At 56.0% G+C, this 14,091-nt stretch overlaps 1 protein-coding gene across 1 annotated transcript; it reads right to left on the reverse strand.

Annotated features, from left to right (window-relative positions):
- Nucleotides 1-1,294: 1,294 nt before the first annotated feature.
- NATD1 (N-acetyltransferase domain containing 1) lies at nt 1,295-12,600 on the reverse strand. Its single transcript, XM_051632530.1, has 3 exons — nt 12,392-12,600; nt 5,409-5,527; nt 1,295-4,624 (listed from the first exon to the last, which is right to left on the reverse strand). Exons 1-3 carry the CDS (start codon nt 12,486-12,488, stop codon nt 4,508-4,510), a joined length of 333 nt encoding a protein of 110 aa, XP_051488490.1. The 5' UTR covers nt 12,489-12,600; the 3' UTR covers nt 1,295-4,507.
- Nucleotides 12,601-14,091: the final 1,491 nt, after the last annotated feature.

The following is a 14,091-nucleotide window of genomic DNA, read 5'->3' on the forward strand; positions in this document are numbered from 1 at the left end:
AGGCCCTCCTGCATCCCTGCTTTCTCAGCTGTCATTTGGGGGTTGGCTCCTTCAGTCGAGGGAAACGGTGCCTTCGGATGAGCAAGAGGTGTTTGGGAAAGGTGCCCAGCCTGGCAGAGCGTGTGGCTGAGCGCTGGCATTGCTGGGACAGGCCGGAGCATCGGACCGTCTGGAATGTGGAATGTAAACGGAGCGTGTTACCAGCAGCAGCCCAGCTCCTGCTGCAGCCCAAACCTACCGCGCTGTCTCTGGGGAGGAGGAGCAAAACCCACGCTCCTGCCTGCTCGAATTGCAGCCCAGGGGCCACTTGTGGTATCGGATCAAATCAGAACTCTAAATAAGCCGTGCTCCTTCTCTCCCCCTGCCCAGCCCTGGCTTTTTCAGCTACTGAAACTCTGTCCTCAGCCTCCACAGATCACACCCAGTTGTGGGAGACAATGCAAACACGGAGAAGGATACTGAGGAGAGCCTGCCCCAGGAGGGGGCTGAAGAGAGCCTGCCCGGTGTTTTAAATGTTTTTATGCCTTAATGTTTTCAAACATCTCAAACTGATGAACACAAGAGGCTAAATTTGTAGGATAACTCCCCAGGACTGTTTGGCCTGAAATCTCAAGGCAGGAGTGGTGATGGTGAGCAGGGGTGGGATCAGCCAGCAAAGGAGAGGAACCAGTTGTGGTCCCACTCACTCCAAGCTCTGTGCAGTCCTCATGAGGTCAGCCAGCCCTAAGTCCTGAAACAGAATTCAACAGACCATGCTTCCCCGTTTGCAATGGCACTGTGCCAAGCTCACCATGGACCTGGCTCCAAGGTGCTCCATCATGGGAGAAGGGTGATGCAGGGAGCATCCACATTAGGTGATGATAAGAGTGGCCACAGGGAGCTGTGGCAAACACCACACCTGGGGCCAGGAATCCTTTGTCCTGAACCTAGCAAGGGTCTCATGGACCCTCCATCATCCACACCATCTCTGTGAGGTCCCTCTTGCACGAGATCATCTTCCTCATGAGGAAGTAGCATTTTCTCCACTTTTTTTTTGAGAGTAACATCGGGCATAGGAGAGTAGCTGCTGAGTGCACCAACATGCAGATCTGCCAAAAGATTTATGTAGAAAAATTAACATGCAGCAACAAGGCAGCAAAAATCCTACCCAGGACATGGACTGGAGAGCAGTTGTTTGTCAGGACCTGAGAAACAGGCTCTCAGCCCAGTGGTGACAGAGCTGGGGATGCCCAAGGTCCCCTGGTTCCACGGACACCTCCTCCTGCTTCCCACCAAGTGTGGCACAGTCAACCACTGCAGGACAGTTAAGCCACACTTTTTATTGTATTGAATTTCATGCAATATGTTCATGTTTTATAGTATGACAGAGGGAGGGGTAAAGATAAATGTTAGACGTAAACAAAAGCAGAAAGGTCGTTTGTAACAGGTCCTGAGAAGGAAAGGCACATCGTAACCACTGAAGTCAACAGAATGGAAACCTCGGACAGAGGAAGACAAGTGGAAAGTGGACGGGGGTGTTTCAAGTTGGGTGATGTGGAAGCAGGTTGGACAGCAATCTGCATTTCCCCACCCACCAAGGTCTGTAGTTCAGCTGGGTTTGGGGACCTCAATATTCAACCAAACCACTTCCACGCTCCCATTGCTGGAGAGAGTTCAGGATCCCCAACTCCTCCAGGTTTAGTCAGCACCAAGGGGCAGTGCAGGACTCAGCTCCTTCCTGCAGAGACGAGTTGGGCGAGGGAGGCAGGAGGGAGGGCTGCCCAACACCAAGGGACCCCGAGCCATCTCCCAGCTGGCAGTGCCAGATCACAGGAGCATCGTGGCATCGCTGGTGACCTGAGGGTATTGCTATTCTTCAGAAACCACGGGGAAGGCAAGGCTGGGGGGGAGGATGGGCACAGCACTGACAGGGTTGGCACGGACACCGGCACACGTCTCCATCGGGTCAGACACCGCGGGGATTGTAGCACCTCGAAAGGAAGCAGCAGCAAAACTGTGTGCAGTGCCTGATTTAAGGCAGCAAATGCCACTTGTGATCCAGCATCAGACAGCACCAGGTTTCTGCAGAAGCAGCACGATGGGCTCCAGGGCTTGGATGCTGGGACCTTCCTGTGACCACAGCACAGCGAGCCACGCTCCCACGGCAGACACCACAGGGTACTTCTGGGAACTGTCACACAGTGGAAATGAGCACAGAACCAGGGCAAAGGCTTGCAGTTACTGCTGCCACAAAGCACCCAGCCCCATGACAAAGATACAATGGTGTCTTGGCTTGGCTTGCAGGAGAGGAGACGGTTCAGTTTCACCTTGAGATCAAGAGCAGGGACAGTTCTGTCAGCACTGGGGTGTAACAGAGCCAGCCTTGCTCCTGTAACTAGACATTGAAGTGTATTTTGCATGTTAAAGAATAAACATTTAGCAGCCCAGATTTCTTCTTGAGCCCTTTTCTTTAGTTGTGACCCGTTCCCAGTTCCTCCAAGATATCCTGAAGGTGGCAGCCAGGCTGAAATAGGCAGCAAGAGGGCAGAAGCACAAGGCAGCAGCAGGGCTGAGCCCACTGCCTTTCCTGAGCAACATGAGCTGGAGCTGGGTCTGCTGCCAGGCACAGGTCCCTCCTCAGGCAGGGACATGGGCAGCCTGCAGGGTGGCAGGGCGGGGAGGGCTGCAGTGGGCAGCTGACAAGCAGGGGCAGGCAGCAGGGCTTCACCTCGAGCCTGTGGCCAGGAGGATCAGCTCAGGGCCTCCCTGGCTGAGATCAGGCACACCGTCTCCATCTCTGACCAACCCAACCAGGAGAAAAGGCTGTAGGAACTTTTGCCTTTGCCAGCATGGACTTTGCACTGGGATCTAAGAGAAGGCTGAGCTGCCTCATGGCTGGGGCTTCATTCGGTCGTGACACAGATTGTAAACTTTAGTCCCTGCTGAGATAAGGTAGGTCTGGATTTAGCCTCCAGGTAAAGGGCTTTATCTCTGTTCTGCCTGGCTGCAGCCTCCAACAGCTGCCCAGGGCTGGTGTGCCAGCAGCACCATCTCCCCCACTGCAGCCCAGCCCTGGGACACCATGAAATCCCCAATGCTCAGCAGGAGATGCTCTGGGATTTTGCTCAGGCCTGGAGAGCCCAGGCAAGGCAGGACAGGCAGCAGGCTGGAGGCAGGCAGTGCCCTGCCCTCACAGTGTTACCTCTACATCCTCTGCAGCAATGCTGAGCTGTGCCACGGGGTCACCATCCACAGAGGGAACAGTGTGATCTGAGGGTGCTCCTGCTGCTGGCCCAGGACCCCACGCTGCCGCCAGCACCGGGGCCTGGAGCTGCAAGGAGGCCAGTGAGCAGACAGGGACTGCCCTGAGCCAGGACTTCTTTCCAATGGCTGTAAGGAGTCATCAGCATCCAGGATGAGGCAGGCAGCTCCAGTGTCAAGCCCTGAAGACAGGCGAGGCCCAGGCCCTGGAGGCCTCACCCCTGATGCTCTCAGGACGCGATGACGGCTCAAGCCTTACAACCTGGAGTGCAGGGCTGAAGTCAAGGGAGATGGGGGGAGCCTTCTTCATCAGCTGCAGGAAACCACCTTGGTGCCTGCAAAAGCATGGGTTGTGTCCTCATTGCTTAGGCCAGGGCTGGCCTTGAGGGCTGATGTTCTTCTCCTGAGCAGGCTGTGTCCACACCAGCACAGTCGACACCAAGAGCAAGGAGCAGAGACAAGAACAATGGCCCACGACCCTGTGGGGATGCCATGCTGGGGCTACATACAGATGGCTGGGCAGGAGCTGGCATCTCTAGGGAGCAGCACCTGTGACCCCAACCCCTCTCCTCTCCACACTCACACTGTGTATGCTCTGCTGCAGTCCCTGTGGCCAAAGCCCTCTCCTCACATGGCTCCTGTCTCTAGGCTTGAAGGTGTCACTGTCCGAGTGTCTCCACAGCCAGCGCAGCGAAGCCCCCAAAGCACCACCATGGCCCACATGTTCTCACCTGTGCCCTGCATGGGCTTGGGCAAGGCTTGGTGTCCAACAGATGCTGCAGGGGATGAACTTGCAACAGGGCTGGGGCTCCTCCAGCACCTCCCTCTGTCCCACAAGGCTTAATCCACATCTCTCCCAGCTACTGGGAGGAAAGGAGGGGCTGGTACCCCACGACCACCCCTAACCAACATCTCCCAGCAAGTTCACAGCTGTTACCAAGCAGAGGAGAGGGGATGAGGCACAGAACAAGTCATCCCCTGGTCTTGTGATGGAGTTTGGTGGAAAAATCATCCTCTTCTACTCCTTGGCTTGGCAAAAAGAGCACTGGGGGGCACCACATGTGGCTGGAGCCTGGCCCAGGGGCCACAGCCATGCTCACAGGTGGGCAGACAGGAGGAGGTTGTGCCCACACTCATGGACCACATGGACACCCTCAAACAAATGGGAATTGTGAGTGTGGGAAGGGGGGTTTCCTGAGACTGCAGAGAAGCAAAGGCTGCGTTGAACAGTCAGGGTCAGGCGCGCTGGTGTCAGGGCTGTCCTGCCTTAAGGCTGCAAGTGTTCCAGGTACTGGGGCAGTGGGTTCTCCTTGACATACTTCTGAATGTACCAGCACGTCAGGTGAGCTTTCAGGTCCTCCTCCACCACAAAGTCCAGGGCTGCCTGCAACCAACAGAGAGGACAGATGGGTTACAACCAGCACCTCCAGCCTACGCTCTCCTCTGAAACCCCCCAAGGGTCTGGACTCCTTAACCCCCTGTGCAGCTGGGGGAAGCAGCAGGTTGCCATCGTGTACCCCCTGTGGGAGGCAGGTGGAGGGAGAGGGCTGGGGTGAGAGCACAGCCATCCTGCCACAGCCCCCACAGGGTCCCCAGTTTAACCCAGAGGCATGCAGGGACCCCCCAGGGTAACCCTCAATGTATCCTGCCTGGCAGGTGCTGCACTGCAGGTGACCCAGCCACATCACCTGAAGGCCACCTTTGTCACCCATTTGCCCTGGCTAAGGGGGCCAGGGAGCAGCTAGAACCCCAAAGCATCACCTCACAGTCCCTGCCACCACTGTGCTCATGGCTCCTCAGCACTCCCTGCATGGCTGTGGGCCTCAAAAGCAGGAAAAGGGCTCACAAGGGCTTGAAGCTTTGAGAGGAGGAGGCACTGCATCAGCCCCTGCAAGGTGGGCACGAGGGCTGTTCCCTGCAAGGAGGAACAGGTCAAGCCTGGGCAAGCAGCTGGACGTGCTGCCACTCACCCAAATAGAAATATCTGCCCATGGATTTCCATCTGTCCTGCCAGCAGCCCCTCTCTCCCATTGGAGCAGGGGTGGTTCCCAATGGTTCCCATGCATGTAATGCCAACGTGACAGAGCCTGGCTTCAGTCAGGGTCTCTAGCCATGGCTGGGATGGTGACAGCTTCTGCCCAGGGCAGGAGGGGTGGTGGGGGCTGTACCTTGGCGAGGTGCTTGGCTATTCCTCTCCCCCGATAGGCATCCGGCACTTCTGTGTGCTGCAGGTCCACGATCCGCTTCCCCACGTACTCATAGAGCAGCACTGCCTTGTCGTGGCAACCTGGGCATCCAGCACAACGAGGTTAGGGGAGGAAAGCAGCTGAGGGGAGGGGTGGGATGTGCTGATGGGGGAAGGAGCCAAAAGAAGAGGGGGGATAAAACCAGGACAAAGCTGAGCCAGGTAACGGTGAATTCCTTTCTTTCTACAGCACAGAGATTTTTGTCGTGGCACAGAAAACAGGACAAGATTTCTTGGCTTGGTGCTGCAGCATTTGGACAGACACACCTTGGGGAAGATGCTGGGAGAGATTAATCCAACAGGCACACAGGAAAGCACACCCAGGTGTGCAAGGGGGGTCGTGCACACACATTTACATGCACACACAGGCAGAGGTTTCCTGTTGCAACACCCTGAGCTTTCTCGCTGCAGCTCAGTACAGGAAAAAAGAAGTTTCAGCACATGTGTAAATCAGGAGAGAGCTAATAACACCTCCCTGCCTTCCTCTGCAGAACCTGAGTTTCTGTCTTCAAATCAAAAGCAAACATTTCATTTCTAGGGGATTTCTTCCAATCAAAGAGACAAGTTCCATTAAAATATTGGAAACCTTTCCTTTCCCTCCAGTGGTTATTGGAGGGTAAAGGGTCCCAAGTTTCACCTGCATTTACTAAATGCTTTAGCTGAGCTCAATAAGCTTTATTATTGCATTTCAGCTGACAACTCCAGCCCAGTTCCCCCAGCAGTGGGGAAAGGCACCTGTATTTGAAGGGCGCTAGAAATGTGAGCATTTGAATTCTGTGTTTCAACAGGAGCAGCTCAAGTTCTTGTTCCTGCTCCTTTTAGGCTCAGTTCTCCTACATCAGATGGAAACCTTTGCATTTCCATCCTCAGCTGGTTTCTACCCACTCATTCTTGTGCCAACATTGTTCTTGGGTGGACATAAATAGTTTCCCTGCCTGCCAGCCCCCAAGTACTTACAGGCATCAGTCCTGCCCCTCTCAGCCTCTAGTTCATCAAAAAGCCAAGCTTTTTTAGTCTCCCAAGACATCCCAGACTCTCTGCTCTGTCTCAGGACAGAGGGTTTGGGGTGAACCTCTGGGATGGGCAGAGGGATGGGACTGAAGGGGTGCTTGCCTCTTCCCTGTTAGCAAGACCAGTGCAGATGAGATCCTACAGCCCCATTTGTATAAATCTTTGCAGGGGAAAAAAAAGGCAGAACTGCAGCATTTCCCTGCGTGGATCCATGCACCCAAACAAAGCCAAAAGCCCAGGGAGCAGCCACCAGCCCAGCTCCTCCCCAGCAGCACAGACCTGTCTCACCTGAGAGAGAGCCTGCCCGGGTCAGGGGACAGGCAAAGCAGGGTGCCCTCACCCTCACATCAGAAGTGACACATTTGGTGGCAGCTCTCAGAGCTGCTTTCATCAGAGCCAGCAGCAGCAAAGGCTGCGAAACACTCTGGTAATAGTGGCTTTCACAGCCCTTCCACTCTGCTCTCCTCCCAGGCCAAAACTTTCCACAGCTTCTGCCTGAAGCTTTGATAAGTTCAACATTAAATCCTTCTCTAAGTTCTGACAGAAGAAAAGGCTGTTGGTTTTCTTAATATACTTTTATAAATTATATATTTATATAAATATATATATATATATGATCCATATAGAACTATCACCTACAGAAATGTCTTTTGAAGCAGAAGATGATGCAGTGTCTGAAGAATCTCAGCTCTGCCCTGGGCAGATTTTCCCTCCATACTCACTGTATCCCAGTAGCACCACAAAACCCCACCTGGGATGGGAGCTGCAGCATCCCACCAGTTTACAAATGAACGTACACAGAGCCCAGAGGGTTTTACAGCCAGCTCTGCAGAGAAAGCCAGTGCCACCAACACTTTGGGAAACTGGTCCCAGCTAAGAAAAACAACCCAGTTCAGCCAAGGATGTAAATACATCTATAGGTGCTCACCTCAGGGATGGGCCCCTGAGCCACTCTACACATGAAATCAGGGACACTCCTGCCATAGGGTTTGGTGTGGCCCCTGCAGGTGACACTGATGGCCTGGGAGGAGATCACTGCTGTGTCCCCATTCCTGCACAGCCCTGGGGCTGGGCTGGGCTGGGCTGCACTCAGTGTCTCCTGGTCCCTCATCTCCAGCTCCCTGCTATGGGATGGTGGGGGATGCCCCTGGGCTGCAAGAGGGGCTGATGCAGGGCACAGCCAGAGGTGAGTGGTTATGTTTAAAGGTCCAGAGATAACATCCTGCAGCTTCTCCAGGCAAGAAAGTGCCAAGCCCATAGCTGACAGGAACAGCCCAGCCCCAGCTTGCCTCAATCCCCCCCTGAGAGGGCACACAAGCAGAAACCACCCCAAAACATGGCATAAGAGGGACACCACAAGCTGGTCTGTCTCACCCCCCTTAGACTTCAGGGCAGGGATTTTATCTGACTGGACACACTGAGCGTGGCCCCAGCAGTGCCCTGCCAGCCTGGCCATGGCTGCTCAGGCACTCCCTGCACAGCACCTCAGCTTCAAGGCCACAGCGAGCGAGGAAGTCTGAGTCAATGCAAATCAGCCCAGCAAGAAAGGGGAGCAAGAGGAGGCTCCACAGTGAAAATGGCAGCACAACCCTCCCTCCAATTACAGGGTGCATGGAGAAGCTTTTCCAGGAGGTAGAAGAGAGACCAGGTCTAAACTTCTTCTCCATGGAGACTTCCCACCAGGACCAGTGGCACTGAGATTCTGCCCAAGCAGGGTGGACAGCTCTGGGCAGCAGATGAGGCCCAGAGGTGCAGGCTCAGCCCTGCCACCAGACACAAGTCTCCAGGCTGGGTGGCTCATGAGCCTCAGGGGAACAAGCAGCAAGTCCAGCCCCAGCCCCGAGCTGGGGAAGGGACACAGCAGGCATCTGGGAAGACACAGGCACCCTGCTCCAGCCCATCCTTCACTGGTCCCCTCTCCCAGGGGACCCTCTCCAACACAGCAGGACCTGTCCTCCCAGCCCAAATCCTCCCTGTCCCTCTGCACTGGCCCCAGCCCACAATACACCATTGTGTGCCTGGGACTGGAGCAGGGCAGGGGCCCAGCAAGGACTGGCTGCCTCTGAACCGATTTCTGTGTTCATCAGCCTTTGGAGGCAGCCCCTGAGCTCCAGCCTCCTCGGGGAACTGCTGCAAAGCCCTTCCCCAAGAGCAAGTGGGGAGAGAACAGACACCAACTCCATTTCCCACTCTCAGAGCCAGAAAAGCCCAGAGGCAGGTGAGCAGCTCAGTGCTTCTGGCTGCTGAGCAGAGGGGGCTGCTGAAAGCTGCGTTTGGGGTGAGCTGGGAGGACGAGATGTCCTGAGGAGCACAAGCAGCCCAGGCCGGGGCTCGGTGCATGCTGCGGGCACGTTACTACGGAGAGAAAACACAACAGAGCACAACAGAGAGCACAGAGACAGCACAACCCTCACCGAGGGGCCTCGCTGGCAGCAGCCGGGGGGACACACTCTGGTTTGAAGCAGTTTCCTGTTTAGGAGCTGTCTCAGGCAACTGAGGAACAGGAGAGGAGCCGGGACATCTCGACACAGTGTTCAGTGGCCAGGTCCCCTCATCCCTGCTGCAAAAGCAGCACTTTCCCCTCCTGGAGGGCAGGGAGGAAAGCACCAAGGCACAACCTGCTCTGGTTTTCCTGATAAACCCGAGCCCAGATTCCTGACAAGGAGCTTCTGAGACTCAGATCAGCAGGAGGCAAAGCAGGAGCTTCCAGCCACTGGATCCTGCCCAAACCCAGCTGGGGAGGAGTGGGAGGTTTGGGAAGCGTGTCTTGCTGCACCCACATGTTGCATGAATGGGAGCGTGGGTGGGTGAGGAACCCCTGCATCCCTGAGGAACCCGAGCCCCACAGTCCCCATGGTGGGCTCATCTCCCACCCAGAGAGCCTGGTGAAGCATCAAGAAGTTATAGAGGCCACTGCTAAAAGTGCAGTTCCCCTGCCCCAGGCAGCTGTGCCAGCAGCTGGACTGACCCGCTGGCTATTTTGGGGTTGGGGTCTCCTTGGGTTTCTTGTTTTGACTCAAACGTTATCTCTGATCCAAAAAAACCCCACCCCAATTATCCCTGACAAAACCAGCCTATGTGATTCCCATGGAAGTTTTTATCTTTGACAAATTGATGTTTTCCAACCCACTAGGTGCATAGGGAGGTTTCTGGCTGGCTCGTGTTGTTAGTCACATCTTAGCTGATTACAAATCCAGTTGGGTTTCTTCCTACCCTCCTCTTGGAGGGATAACGAAGCTTAGTGAGGTCTGGTTATAATCAGCTTTCCTTTCAGCTTCTCAATGTTTCTGCATTTGGGGTGCAAGGAAAAAGGGAACATGCTGAAGTGAAGCAGCTTTTTCTACCCCCGTTTTAGGAGCCATGTGCAGCAACGAGAGCTCAGAGAAGGGAAAGGCAGAGCAACCCACAAAACACCAAACACAGTTCACCCTCCTGGTGTAGAAGGAAGGAGTCCCAACACCAGGTTACACGGGGGGTGCAGAGGACAGTGATGAAAACAAACACTTTCACAGCTAGTTCACAGCTTTCACAGAGCCTCAGGCTTCTTGCTGTGGGGATTTCCATGAGAACATCACCACAGAAAGTTCTCTACCCAACATCCCACTACTGCAAACCACCAAGCCATAGGCCCAGAGACTGGAAAATAAGCAAAGCCTGGCTCAGCTCCTTGGTCCACAAGCCAAACGCACCCATGTTTTTTTTCCCCAGAGCATCACCCACACTTGATATCTAGTTGACATTGGAACTGAGACACCAGAGATAAGCTGAGCCTGGAGTCCAGAAGCAAGACGCAGGTTCACCCTATGGGTTGCTGTTCATCCCTGCAAGTAACACAGGACAAAAGTGCTCCCAGAGGGACACGTGGGTCACAATGAAGCTAAACAGCTGTGCCTGGCTTGTTTCTTGTCATTCCCATGCGTGCAGCAGGGACAACCTGCCAGAGCACTAAGCATCACAGATGCTGATGGTGCCAGAAGAGGGAGTGAAGAGGAGAGCAGGAAATAAACACCCCGCCAGACACTCCCACAGAGATGGTGATCTCCTGACCACCTTCCAGGGCTTGGCTGGTATCAGCAAACACCTCTTGAGGGGAGGAGACAGATCCCCCACCCTGCGTAGATGTTAGTTAGCCCAACAGCAGCAACAGCCTCACACCAGGACCCTGCTCAGCACAGCCTCCTGCCGTGGCTAGTGCTGCAGCCCTGAAGAAAGGGCGCAGTCTCCCTGAACTCCCAGGAAAAGGGAAAAAAAAGCCCACCTTGGGAAGGCTGTGGCTTCCCCAAGCTGTGCTGATCCCCAGCTGAAGCAGGAGGCTTTGTGCTGATTCATACACAACTCCCCCCATGGGTCCCACAGCTGATTCTCCCACTCTCAAAGTTCATCCTCTCCTGACCCAACTCCTCCCTGCTCAGCCACCAAACGCTGCGGCTGGAGGAGGTTTTACTTGGCAAACCACGATAAAAAGATTAAATTTCCCTAATAACTGTTAGTTGTTTGCTCTCCTCCCTCTTTCCTGCACGTCAGCTCTCGCGATGGCCGTGGGGACCCGGCACCTGGGACCTCGTTTGATCTTTTCCCTCTCTTTGAAATGAGCAGTTGGTGACATTGTTTTCTCCTCACACACGTCTCCTCCTCCCTTGTTCCACCACTGCTGAGCCTCCAGCCTGCACTTTGTAATTAGTGGTTGAAATAAAAATGGGATGGGGGGGGGGGGGGGGAAGGGGGAGAGGAGTCTAAAATAAGATCCAGACTATTCCTGTTGTTTTGTTGAGAATGCCTCCTACAGCATCGTTCCCCAACTACCCTTTTTGTTTTCTAAAGGCAAGTACCCTGCAATTTCTGCAGCCTGTTTTCCCCAGAGTGGTTCTCTGACACATGACAAAGAGACTATGGGATTGCTGAATATTTGGGATCAACCATTAAGAGGATGGCTGGAAGGGAACTGGCGTGCCCCAAATAAATGTTGGTGGCACCTCCTTTGCTGTTCACTCTGCCTCACGGGTGACAGAGCTGTTGGGGGGTCCCCACGTCACCAGATCCCTGTAGTCCCAGTCCCATGGATACTGGTGGCAGTTTGGCTCCATGCTGTGGGTCCCATTAAACCAGGTAGGATCCCACAACACCAGGTTCACTGCAGGCTGCTCCCACCCCTGAGGGGCTTCCCTGCAGGAGCCCCACTAGAAAAGCCACCAAGCAGCTCACACACTGAGGAATTAGCCACAGGACAAGAGGGAAGGGCTTCAAGCTGCAACAGGGGAGGTTTAGACTGGACATTAGAATAAAAAAAATTCACAGAAAGAGTGGTCAGACAGTGGAACAGGCTGCCCTGGGAGGTGGTGGAGTCACCATCCCTGGATGTGTTGAAGGGTCGTTTGGATGTGGTGTTGGTGGAGATGGTTTAGGGGAGAGCTTTGTCGAGTAGGGATGATGGTTGGACTCTGTGATCCCAAGGGTCTTTTCCAACCCGAATAGTCCTATGAATGTCCTCCCACACCGACCCGATGTGGCACCCCCACATCATCCAAAAGCACCTAAAAGTCCAAACTAGCTCCCCCAAAGACCTGCCCAGGCCAAGATGGGGCACCTCAACAACAACCGAGGGAGCTGAGTGACCCCCCCAGATCTTCCGGGCCAAGCTTTTACGGGGGCAGGGAAGATGGGAGGCACCAGCAGGAACCGGGGGGTACAAAGGTACAGAGGGGCTCAGGGGGAAGCTGGGGGGGCAGGGTAGCAAGGTGGGGTGTACAAGGGAAGGTGCTGCGGGACACCGCGGCGTGGGGGGGAAAGGCTGGGGAGAAACGAGGGGCTGTAGTCACTGGGGACTCCAGGGAGGTAGAACCTGGGCCAGAGGGCGGCAGGGAAGGCCTCGGGGACCCCCCGCCCCTCGTCCCTTACCGTTCAGCCGCACGGTGAACTGCCGCCGCTTCCGATCGTGCTCCACCTGGATGGGGCAGCCCTGCTCCAGGAGGCCGAGCGGCGCCGAGTGCGCCATGGCCGAGACGGGCCGGACTGGGACACCGGGCCCTACACGACCCGCAGGGGCCCCGGAGCCCCCGTCAGCAGCGGGTGCCGCCCCGGAACGCGGCGGGAGCGGCCCGGGCCGGGCGGCGCGGCCGGCGCAGGAAGCCAGCTGTGCGGCACGTGCCGCGCCGCGGCCAATGGCAGCGCGGCCGCTTTGTTTTGGTACGGGCGGCCGGCTCTTAAAGGGGCAACGGCGGCGGGGGGGGGGGGGGGGGGTGGGGTCCGCTGCGCTGGTCCTGGCCTGGTCCCAGCCTTCTGCTGGTCCCATATCGATGTAGCGGTCCCCAACTGGTTCTGCGGTGGGTATTCTGTGCTGGGGCGCTGGCACCGCCCTGCCGTGCCACCTGCTCCACGGTGGTGATGACCCCGGTGTACCGGTGCTGCGCCGGTGCTGAGCTGGTGCGCTGGTTCTGAACCAGCACTGTGGGACTGCGGTGGAAGCCCCTGGTCACCCCCGAGCACAATGCTCTGCCACCCAGGATCCGGCCCTTTTCCTGGGGCAGGGGGTCTGGCAGTGCCCCATGGGGGGTGACATCATGTCCTGTCACCCCAGGAAGCACCAGGAGGCTCCTCAGGGTGGCCTTTGAGATGCTCCTCCCAGCAGTCCAGCAAGCTAAGGAAATCTCGTGTGTCCAGTGTCACAGGTCACCACGGGTGCTGAGTGTCTGGGGGACAGCTGCACAAACTGCACCCTCAAAGCCAGGAGGAACCTGAGCTTCCACACACCACATCATGTCCCTCAGGTTCTGCTCAGTAACCTTAGTGTATCCATCATGTGCAAAATTTGGGGAGGAAAGAAGGGGGCCCGTGGAGGTGGAGCAGCAACACCTCGATGTATTTGAGCCAAAAAAGCCTCTGGAGGCAGGAGCTGAGCCTGCCCCAGGCACCTGCACACCACCTGCCTGTGCAACAGGAAAAGCAGCAACCCTGATAATTAATCTGGAGCTCCTAATGGTTCAGCAGGAGCTACTCTACACCCAAATAACCATTTTGTGTTCCTTGGCCTTTGTTTATCCCTTTGGCTCCTGCTCCCTGTGTCCATCAGCTGATTGATTCATTAGGCCACTCCATTGGTTTGGTTCATGCTGCTCTGGTGCTGGGGCAGGAGGCTGTGGGTGTTGGGGTCCTGCTCCCATGGGGTGGGTGCCTGCCAGGGAAGAGGGATTCCTTGCCCTCCTGCTCCATGGAAGGCTGGAAAACGTCAGTGGCGGTGAGATGTTGTCCTGCTCCTCGTTCCCTTGGCTCCACCTGTGCTCCCACGGTGGTTGGGTCCCTTCAACCCAAACCAGTCTGGGATTCTGTGAATAAAAGCTGGGCCTCACCCACCCCTTGCAGGGGTGATCCCCAGCCGTGCCCGGGGATGCAGGAGGAGCGATGGAGCACACGAGGTGCCTGGGGACTTGCAGTGGCACCTCAGCGGCTGCCAGCTCTCAGGCCAGGTGTCGAAGCCAGTCCCACAGCCCCTCACAGCTCCACGTCCAGCCGCGTGTTCCCAAAGGAGCTGACGAGGCCCTGCCGTGCGACACAAGCCCCGGTCCGCCCAGCTCCTTCCCTCCTGCCGCGCTCAGACTGAT

The sequence above is a fragment of the Apus apus genome, chromosome 14, assembly GCF_020740795.1.
Source record: "Apus apus isolate bApuApu2 chromosome 14, bApuApu2.pri.cur, whole genome shotgun sequence".
Taxonomy (NCBI): Eukaryota; Metazoa; Chordata; class Aves; order Apodiformes; family Apodidae; genus Apus; species Apus apus.

Coding starts and splice junctions, on each gene's coding strand:
- NATD1 (XM_051632530.1), bottom strand. CDS start 12,488: ATGGCGCACTCGGCGCCGCTCGGCCTCCTGGAGCAGGGCTGCCCCATC. Junction 5,528..12,391: donor GTTCACCGTGCGGCTGAACG/GTAAGGGACGAG, acceptor CTGGATGCCCAG/GTTGCCACGACAAGGCAGTG. Junction 4,625..5,408: donor TAGCCAAGCACCTCGCCAAG/GTACAGCCCCCA, acceptor TGTTGGTTGCAG/GCAGCCCTGGACTTTGTGGT.